Below are 10684 nucleotides of genomic sequence, written 5' to 3'. Positions count from 1 at the left end.
CCTCTTTTTTTTTTTTTTTTTAAAGAAAATGCCTAGGGAATAAAGGGCTTTCCCTGGTAGGAAAAGGCAGCCAGAGAGGAGCTTTTGAAGTGATGGCTGGGGGCAGCTATGCTGGCAAAGCAGTAATGAAAGTCCACAGTGCTGGAGCCACATGGGAAGGGCCTAAGTTCAGATCCCAGAGTCTCTCTGTGCACAGCAGGCATGCGTGTGTCCATGACCCAGGCTGGGGGGTGAATCACTGCCTGAAGGCCCTGTTGGAGATGCCTGGCTCTCTTGCTTTCTGTCTCTATCTCACTCATGGAAGATAGAAATACACTTATTTTTGCCATAGGGTGTATGCACTTGGCAGGCAGAGACAGAGAGAATGAGGGTGACAAATCACCCCCTGGAGGATGGTCACGCCACAGTCCCTTCTCCTCTATTCTCCTCCTGGGATTTTGCGCACACACATACACACAAATAGCCTGCATGTATTTCAAGCCACTGGGTCTGGGACTTGAACCACACAGTCTGCCCTGTGGGATCCAGCCACCTTAACCTCCATGCCATCAGCTGGCCCTAAATATATGTTTTTAAAAGGTAATGGCTGGGGGCCGGCAGGTGGTGTGGTGGACTCCCACATGGCCAACCGTGGTTCAAAAACAATTCTTAAAAAAAAAAAAATAAAGTGAGACCAGCAGGTAGTGTGGTGGTTAAGGGCACTGGACTCCCACATGGCTGGCCATGGTTCGAGTCCCAGACCTGGCAGCTTGCTTTCTCACTTTCCCTCTTTCTTTCTCTCTCTTACTCTGTCCCTCTCCGGTTGAATGAAAATAAATAAACAAAGTTAAATAAAAAAATTCTTAAAAAAAAAAAAAAAAGCACAATGGCTAAGCTGCCAGAGCGGGAAATCTTTACTCATGGATATTAGCTCTTTTGTGCATTCTGTGAACAAACTCGAGGGTCACACGCTTCCAGCTCACATGCTCTCCTGTGCCACTTGGGAGCTGGAAGTAGTTTTTCCAGAGCATTTATTAGGTAGGTATTCATTCTGTGCCTAGCACTGTGTCAGTGTCATGGGAGATACAGGAATGAGAGCATAAGTTAAAGGAATAAGGAGCGTAAAAAAAAAGGCAGGGTCCATGTCTGTCTGGTTCACCATGGTCTCCCTATACCTCAGCCCAGGGCCTGGCACATGGTAAGAACTTGGTAAATCTATGGAGGGAGAGAGGGAGGGAGGCAGGCGAGGCTATAGAGTGCCTGCCTGACTCAAGCATGCCCAAACATTAAGCACCGAATAACTGCTGCCCCAGCCCCCCACAAGAGGTCACACAAGGATTCCATCAGAGCAGCCTTAGCTACCCACATTCCTGGGGCTCCTCTCTAGGAACTGCCTTCAGAGCCCCCTCGGGCACATTCCTCTAATTCTCTACAGACTGCAAATCTCTGTCGTTGGCAGGTGTATTTTCCCCACCTTTATTTTTTAGTTTTGATTTTTAAGAAAAACAAATTTCTTTCTTTCTTCCATTAAAGAGAAAGGCAGAAACAGTGCCCCAGCAGGGTCAGCATGCCAGAATCCAGCCCCAGTCTCGGCGGGCCTCCATCACGGGCATGTGTATAAGCCCCGCCTGTACAGGGAGACCCTGGACATGAAGCCAGGCCCTTTCCCATGTGGGTCCTTTGCATTACTTCTGCCACCACCACTGGGCCCCTGAATTTGCCTTTTTGAGACGGACAGAAGTTAAAGATGCTACAGTTGGAACAGGCCCCAGAGTGGCAGATAGGAGGAGCCCCAAGTTTTGCTTAAAGGTGCAGCTTCAACTTGTGTTTCCTCTAGATGTTCACACAGCATCAGGAGGAAGAGTGACCTACCTTCTTGATTCCCCTTGCCTCCCAGCCCCAGCCACAACTTTCAGTCCTTACTCTTATTCTTTCCTTAAACAAGCATCCTGGGTGCAACAATTCCACTCCTAGGCATAGACCCCAAACTGAAAGTGGATTCTCAAAGACTCGGACATGCATGTTCACAGGAGCTCCACTCATGACAGCCAGAAGGTGGACAGGGCCCAAATGTCCACTGGTGGAGGAGTAGACAAAATGTGCTCTACTTATCCAACAGAATGCTACTCAGCCATAAAAAGGCATGAAGCTCTGAAACACGCGAACACACGGGTCGGCCTACATGAAGAAACCAGACACAAAAGTCCCCGTACTGTATGAGTCCATTTAGGTGACAGGTCTAGAGTCGGTAAATCCATAGAACAGATTGGTAATTGCCAGGGACAAGGAAGAAGGTGGAATGGGGAGCAACTGCTTAATAAGTATGAGTGTAGGATTTTGTTTTGGGGGGATAAATACATTTTGAAACTACATAGAGGTGGTGGTTGCACAATGTCACGAATGTACTGTCACTGAATGGCTCACTGTCATATGGTTAATTTTTTGGGGGAGAGGTTTTTGCTATAGGGCACGTGCGATCTCCAGAAAGCGATAAATCACCCCCCTACCCCCATGAAGGATGGCCACACCCCAATCCCTTTTCCTCTATTCTCCTCTCGGGGTCTTGGGCAAACACGCACTCGCGCCCAGCATGAGTTTAATCCGCCGGGTCCAGGACTCGAATCATGGTCAACTACATGGGAGTCCAGCAACATAGCCATTATGCCAACTGCTGGTCCCCACATGGTTCATTTTGTTATATAAATTTCACCTCAGTAAATTTATTTATTTATTTTTAAATTAATTGTTTTTACATTATATCACTATACATTCAATACACTTTTTTATAGAGCACCATTGAGGCCTCATGAGTTCCACCCTCAGTGGTGTGTGCTAAGACACTGTGCTCCACAGGCTGGGACCACATGGGCGGTCCGAGTTCGATTCCTAATCCAACCTAAAGTCTGGGCAGTGGCATGGGTCCATAATTCCAGTGATTCAGGGAGAATGAGACATAGGATCATGACTTGATGCTGGCTTGGGTAACACAGGGACACCCTGTCTGAAAAAGAGTCAGGCATGGTGGCATGCAACTGCAATCCCAGCTGGGAGGCTGAGGCAGCAGATCACGACAAGGCGAGCCCCCTTCCATTGAGGGGAGGAAAAGCAGTCTCAGTACTTCCTCTGATGCCCCAAACTGACAGACACAACTCCCCCAACTCCCGCATTCTTCCTGAGGGAGGAGGAAAGACAGTCTTATTTTCCTTTGGTTATCGTGGATATTGTTCTTTTCTCAAACCAGTCGCATGTCTTGAGGGCAGTTTGGCCCAAGGGGGAGGCCTTTTGGAGCCCGAGAACAAGGTAGGAAGTGTCTACTGTCTGGTCTCCAGTACTCAGTACAACACCTGCAATCTAACAGGTGCTCCACAAATGGATGGAGGAACAGACAACTGAGGAATGCCACTGCGTCCTTCAGGGTCTCAGGAGAAATGGCCTCACTGTAGGCCAACTGAGTATAAGAAAATCCACATTTACAACCCAGATGAATTTAGTACCTTCTGTTTTACAAAGGGCTTCACAACAGGGTACCTGTAAACAGTGGCATTGCTTTGTGTACTTAGAGGAGGATTTGATTCGTTGACAGCTCTTCCCGAACAGGGGCCTCGCACAAAGCCAAGGAAGCTCTACAAGAGGCACCACCCTGATGCTCTCACTCACCTTTTCTGCCTATAGAAAATGGAGCCCTTTGCCCCCTACTGGGATTTGCCTTCATTTCCTGCCCAGGGGGACCTCCACTGGGGGGAGGATGAACCAATTAATGTACAGAAAGTCTCCTCAGGCAAATAGTTGGGGATGAAAAGCAAAAAGCTTTTTTAAATACTTCAGCTCAATAGATGAGGTAAAAGAGAACAACCCAGAAGTCCATGCAAATGTATCCATGGAGGTGGGTGGCGGAAGGAAAGGCTTCCCTAGCCTCGAACCTCAGGAGCTCCCTACCTGGTGGTTCCTGGAAATATGGTGGGGAGATATATAGGGATGAAGAAAGACTAGGACTCAGTTGAAGGGATCAAGATAGCCCTTCATGATGGATGTACTAAACGCCACTCAGCTGTTCACCTGAAAATGGTTACAGGGCTTGCGCTGCCCCCATAGCAGAGTGATCCCACGTGTCTGGCCCTGACGGCATGGAAGACCCACGGGTGCGTGTGTGTGTGTGTGTGATCTTCATGGGATAGAGCAATGCAGGCAAAAGCATTTGGTAAGGCCAGGAGGTTAAGGCTCTGGATCTCACATAGGTGACTGCACAGTTCGAGGCCCAGACCCAACGCCTTCAAAAAAAACACCAGGTGTGGGACCAGCAGTTGGTGTAATGGCTATGTCGCTGGACTCCCATGTAGTCAACTACAATTTGAGTCCTGGACCCGGTGGCTTAAACTCACGCCAGGCGCGTGTGCGTGCATGTCCAAGATCCCGAGAGGAGAATAGAGGAGAAGGGATTGCAGCGTGGCCATCCCCCCTGGGGGGTGATTTTTCGCTTTCTATCTCTCTGTCTCTCTCTGTCTTTCTGGCGAGTGCACGTGCCCGATAGCAAAAACCTCTCAAAACAAAACAGAACAAAACACCAGGCGTGTTTGCATGCACACCCAAAATCCTGAGAGGGAATGAGGGAGAAGGGATTGTGGCATGCCCATCCCCCCTGGGGGTGCTTTTTCACTTTTTCTGTTGTTCTGTAATTCACACTCTATTTTCAGCAAGTACATGATCTCTATAGTAAAAAAAAATAAATAAATAAAAAGATTGTGGCATGATTGTGCCCCACTGGGGGATGTGCATGCTCTCTTTCCGTCCCTTCTCTCTCTCTCAAGCACATGTGCCCTCTGGCAATGAAAAACAAATCTAAAAACAATGCTCATGGGGCTGACGGTGGTGTAGCAATAAAATGCAATACCTAGTGAGGCGATCCTGGGTGGGAAGTGTTGCAGGTGTAAGTCCGGAGAAGTCCCCCGGAGTGGGCTGGGCTCACGTGTGCCCATGATCTGGGCTGGCTAAAGCCGAGGACAGATAGCAATGTCAGGACCATGTGTGTGGAGGGGTGCCATATCTCTATTTTCCTCTCTTTTACTCATAAAATAAATAAACTTTAAAAAAGAAGTATGTGGTTATATCACGTGAATTTAATCTCTTTTCTGAAAAAAAAAAAAGTCCCTAAACAATGTCCTCTTATCCCCCCAAAACAGCCCTTGGGCTCAAGTGTCCTCCTTCCTGGGAGCCTAGTTGGGGTGTGCTCGCCTCCCTGGGGTGTCCTGCCAAAGTCTTAGCCTGGCATGTTAGAACTTTCGCTAACACCTAGACAGAGCTCTGCTTTTGCAGAGAAAAGAAATGGCCCAGTTTATAATGTTCCATTGGCTCCTGACCCCCATTGTTAAGTCAGCTCCATGGTGTGAGGAGGAAGGAGCCACTGTGCAAAGGCTAGGGCCTTATCGGAGGCCTGGGTTTGGCTCACGGCCCTGGACAGGCCAGGTACAGTGGCATTTGCCTGTGGCCCTGGCTGACTGGGAGGCCGGGGCAGGAGGAATGCCCCTGTCTCCTGTACCATCTATCATTTAAAATATATATATATATATCTGAATGAAGGCGCTCAGCCTGAACAGGCTAGGAAGTGACAGAGTTAAGTTTGGCCAGCAAGTGGTGTGGAGGTTAAGGTGCTGGATCCCACATGGTCAACTGCATGGCTGAGTCCTGAACTGGTGCCTCGAAAATCACACCAGGCAGGTGTGTGTGCATGCCCAAAATCCTCAGAGGAGACAGGAGTAGAATGGACTGCAGTGTGGCCATACCCCATGAGGGGTGATTTTTCTTGCCTCTCTCTCTCTCTCTGCAAAGTGCATGTGTCCTACAGGAAAAACAAATGACAACAACCACCACCAACAACAACAAAACCCACGGCTTTCTCTGAGTTCTGCAACACAGACTGGCACTGCAGTCACTTTAAAGAGATGTCAAAAAGGCTGACTAGTGATTGGAATGAGCTGACAGAAGAAGAGACGAAAACATGCTTCTTTCTACTTTTTTAACTACTTAAAATGATTTCACCATTCCCACTCCTTTGGGGTGTGGTGAAGGGGCTGGGAAGAAGATTCATGTGCGTACTACGGTGGTCAATGATGACTTTGCTTGGGCGCAGAGAGCCCAAGACCCTCAGCAGCAGGGCAGTCTCTAGCCCAAAGAGGCCTCTGGAAGACACCAGTTTGTCAGAGACAGAGCCTCACGAGGTACCCTTACAATACTGAGATGTTCTGAACACTCTCCTGTACCAGACTGTCCTGGGAACAGAGTGCAGGCGACATGTATATGTGTGTCTAAGAGGAACTGCACGTGCAGGGGATGTAGACCACGAAGGGTGGCTGGTCCCAGCATTACATCCCCCAGGGATGGCTTGGCTGAAGGGACAACAGTCACCACTGGCCTGGGACAGATGACTGTCCCAAATGACTATCATTTGAGAATGACATATCCAAGCTGCTCTGCCCCTCAATGACAGAGGCCTGGGAGCCTGGAGCTTGGAGTTGGACAAACAGAAAAGGTAGCCCTCCTGCCTCTGGCTGTGAGGGCCTGTGGTTTGTCCTCCAGGGTTTAGTCCTGGAGAAGGTGGCCGAGCAGAAGCCCAGATCCTCCTCAGCGGCCTCTACTACCTCCCCTGCCCCAGCTTGATTAGCGTAAAGCTGGTACTCCCCACCTAACCCTCCTTCCATCACACCTTTCACTCCTTTGTGTCCTCCTTCACCACCAGTGCCATTAGCCTTTGTTCAATAAACAAATGAGCCCCTGGTCAGGAGCCCAGACTGTATGTCTAGTGGGGTGGGAGTTCAGAACTAACTAGAGCCAAAGCCTTGGGTAGAGGAAGGAGTGGTCCCGGGCAAAGCCTTGGCCTGTCGGCTCCTAGTCCCACAGGGGTTCTACCGGACACTGAAGCCTTTGAGGACGGTCAGAGATACAACTCTCAGCTGCGCTGTCGCTCAGGCATTCTGAAGAAGTCACTGCTGGAGCAAGGGCCAAGCTGTGATGTCACTAAGAGGCGGGGTTCCTTTATTCGGAGGTCAAGTCTGAGGAGATTCCTACTGAGCATGCCCAAGCTAGACTCCCCGCCTTCCCTCCTCCTGCCTGCCCAACTCAGTGGAGCTATCTAACTGCAGACAAACAGCTGCTATCCACTAATGAGAAAATAAATGCATGTTGGCTTGTGGCCCTTGCCATGGGCCTGAACACTAGACGCTTTTCTAGAAGGTGCAGGTAAGGGAGGAAGGTGAAGGAAAGGAAAGGAGGAGGATGTAGAGGGAACGTCACAGTTCCCACAGGTAAGGGCTGTGAGGGTAAAGAAAGGGTCTCAGGGGTTCTGCTTCAAGCACAAACAGACTTAGGAAAACAAAAGCAAAATGCTAAGTGTCACTTCTTTACTATGGACAAACCGTTCAAAGCACAGGTCAACACATTTTGACCCCGCTAAGATGCACCAGTCGGGCCATGGGCCCACAACGTAGCTCATACACCTAGCTGGGAAATGGGTCCCTGCGGGCAGCTGCTGGGGCTCCCAAGAGGATGCAACGTGGACACTCACAGCAAGGGGACGAGAGAAAATAGACCTTTAGGCTTTTTCAAGTAGACAGAGATTTCTAAGGCACTTGAGGGAAGCATGTGAAGAGGCCAGAAGCCCCTCATGGGAGTTATTTGAGGTGGAGGGAGAAGAGGATCTGCCCAGAATTGTCTGGGCCATGCTTACCACTGAGAAAGCGCTTCATGGTGTCACTGCTGGCCAGCTTCATGGCCGTCTGACCCGAGTAGGTGGCCAGCGTGGGATCAGCCCCATAGGACAGCAGAAGCCAGATGGTCTCCAGGTTGTCGTTGACCACTGCATCATGAACTGGCCTGCGGGGTGGGATACAGGATGAGGATAACAGGGCCCGAGTAGGAACTCGGATGTCTAAGTTTCAGGCTGCCTCAGCAGGGAAAACTGGGATGGCCCCGGGGTCACCCCAGTGGAATCTGGGTTAACAGCTGGAGCAGGGGAGCACCTTTGGCCTACAGCTCCACACTACCACGTCCCCTTCTCCTCTCTCCGGACCTCTTTTTCCTCGTTCCTATTATTTTCCCTCTTATACTTCCCCTACATCTTGGGACAGTCCCAAGGGCACAATGTAGTTCTGGAGTTCAGCAGAGAATGGGTCCCTCACCGAGGATAAAGTTAAAACATACGGAGGGAGGGAAGAATGAAGGAGCCAGGTGATTGCCCAAGAGCAGGGATGAGCGGAGAGCTCCACACAGCAGGAGGTGGCCAGGCAGTGGGCAAGCAGAGCCTGCACCTCCTAGCCCAGGTCCCCCTACTTGGTATGCAGTTTATGTCTCTCTCTACCCAGAAGTAGGCCCTCTGGTAGAACAAAGAAACAGTACAATTCTCTAAGACACAGCAGGTATATTTTTAAAATGGATATAGAGGTCAAATTTAAAATGTCAAATGTGGAATGCTACCCTAAGGTCGGCCTCCCAGTTCCTAAAGTCCCAGATTCTGCCTGAGACAGGTGCTTGAGCAGGACCATGAGCGGGAGGCCTGACGGGCCTTCCTGGTGACAGCTGCATGTGATGAGATGATCCCTATACAACGCCAGCCTCCCCCGAGTAACCAGTGCAGACCAGCCCTTCAGGGACTCGTCTGCCCCTGCCCGTAGCTGGATCTCCCTCGGCCCTGCCCGTTTATAGACGCCTTTCAGAAATGCCTCCCGACTAGGCCTCTCTGCAACTGGGAGCCTGAGTGCTGCCAAGGTCCAAACTGGGGGTGAGGATGGCACCCGGGGGGAAGCGGCCTCCTTGCCTTGTGCCATCCTGTGCGCTGCAGTTCACGTTGGCCCCGTGTTCCAGGAGGATGTTCAGGATGTCGGTCCAGCCGCGGGAACAGGCCTCGTGCAGGGCTGTGTAGCCAGCATTGTCACGGTGGTTCACATCCTCGCTGTCTTTCTGGAGGCAATAAAGGACGACGTCCTGTGGGGACAAGGAGAGCCCTGTGAGCAAAGAGAGAGCTAACTCCTGAAATCACCCGTTTGACTTGAAGCTCCCCTAATATCAGAGCCTGACCTTTGCTCCAGGACCGACAGGCAAGTCTTGGTAACCTCTGTCGGTGTAGTCCGTTCAGAGCTGCCATCACCAGGGCCCCAGCTCTGAACTATCTCCTTGGCCATGGAGAGACGAGTCTTACAGCCAAGAACACTTTATCTGGGTGGTGAGTGTTGGGGTGAAGTCCCCAGAGAGGCTCCTCTGCCTTTCTAGGACTTGAACACCCACACTTTGACTCCCTAAGCTCTGAAAGCCAGCCCCAGACCAAAGAAAGGGGACATATGATGAGCACAGCCTTTGGTGGCAATTCAAGAACCAGGAAGGGGTCAGACCCATAGCCTAGTGGTTAAGGGAGCTAATCCCACATGGCTGACAGCAGTTCAAATCCTAGCCTTGGCAGCTTGAGAAACACACTGGGTTGTGTGCTTGTGTGCCCAAGACCCCACAGGAGGGTTAAATGGAGGAGACGGGATTGCAGCATGACCATGCCCCATTGGAGGGGGCTTTCTCCCTACCTCTCTCTTTCTGTCTGTCTTCTCTGGTCAGCACACATGCCCTCTGGGGATGAACCAGGACAAAGGAATTGTTTAAGTACCAACCCTACCAACCCTGGGAGCTGGTCTCAGCAGGACAATGCTTGTGCCAGGGTAGTCAGTTCCAGTCCTCCCGTCAAATGGGGATTGTTCTGAGAATAATCCAGTAAAGTCATTCGCCCACATTTTAATGATTAACTTTCTCTGGCTCAGTCTATAGGACCAGAGGCAGGACTCCGAGGACTTGAAGCACCCCGGTTAGTGTGGGATGAAGGTGGTGAATGGGCTGACGGGGAGGGAGAGTATGGCAGTCCGGCAGCTGCCTGGCCTTCACAGCGATGTCTGCTGTCAGTGCACAGCCCTCTCGGGGGCACTAGGGAGATGGGACGCTCGCAGGCTGGCGGGTGAGGGACACTGGGTGTGTGCCTGTATGGGAGATGCAGCCATCTGTGAACAGAGACAGTCCCCGCTGCCTTTACCTGGAGAGAGTGCAAGGCCTCTTCCCCTCCTCACCAAGGCAGGTGTTTGCCTCTTCCCCAGGGCCTAAGGCCCCAGGCGATTCCTCCCTTTCTCCCTTGACAGAATGTCCCATGTGCTCAAGTCCCATGCATGATCTTTGCTTCTTCTCAACAATTTCCTGTTTGCTGGTTTTGCTTCATGTATAAGAAAATTAACCTCGAGGGCACGGACTGGTCGTCATTTTTATTTCAGGTCTCCCTTGGCAGCTATCCAGACACCCACACAAGATGCTCCAGAAAGACGGAGCTTAACACAGTGAGACACTGTCAGGTCAGCTCTCCTGGCTGACCAGTCTGGCTGTGGGTGCAGCTGTCTTGAAACAAGTCAACAATATGGGGTGTCTTCAAAAAATTCGCAGAAAATGAGTATTAGGAAAAAACTACGCATAGATTTTGAATATCTTCTTGTACCCAAATAACCTCATATTGTACTTTCATTTTTCCATGAACTTGTTGAATTCCTGTGTAAGTATTGAAAACCTTAAAACATCAAGCTCTGTGTGGCCGGCAAGTGGCATGGTGGTTGAGGTGTTGGACTCCCACATGTCTGACCATTGTTCAAGTGCCGAACCTGGTGGCTTGCTTTCTCACTTTCCTTTTCTCTCTACTCAA

At 50.5% G+C, this 10684-nt stretch overlaps 1 protein-coding gene across 1 annotated transcript in view; it reads right to left on the bottom strand.

Annotated features, from left to right (window-relative positions):
• The window catches only part of BCORL1 (BCL6 corepressor like 1), a gene marked incomplete in the record, with an annotated part of 57930 nt that overhangs the window by 9680 nt on the left and 37566 nt on the right, over nucleotides 1–10684 (bottom strand). The window contains 2 exon segments of the mRNA XM_027767240.1: nucleotides 7697–7842; nucleotides 8783–8949. Coding sequence (XP_027623041.1) covers nucleotides 7697–7842; nucleotides 8783–8949 — 313 coding nt within the window.

The sequence above is a fragment of the Tupaia chinensis genome, unplaced genomic scaffold (genome assembly GCF_000334495.1).
Source record: "Tupaia chinensis unplaced genomic scaffold, TupChi_1.0 Scaffold144058_2, whole genome shotgun sequence".
Classification (NCBI taxonomy): domain Eukaryota; kingdom Metazoa; phylum Chordata; class Mammalia; order Scandentia; family Tupaiidae; genus Tupaia; species Tupaia belangeri.
Note: the sequence above shows the minus strand (reverse complement) of the source record. Positions and strands in the feature narration are given on the sequence as shown.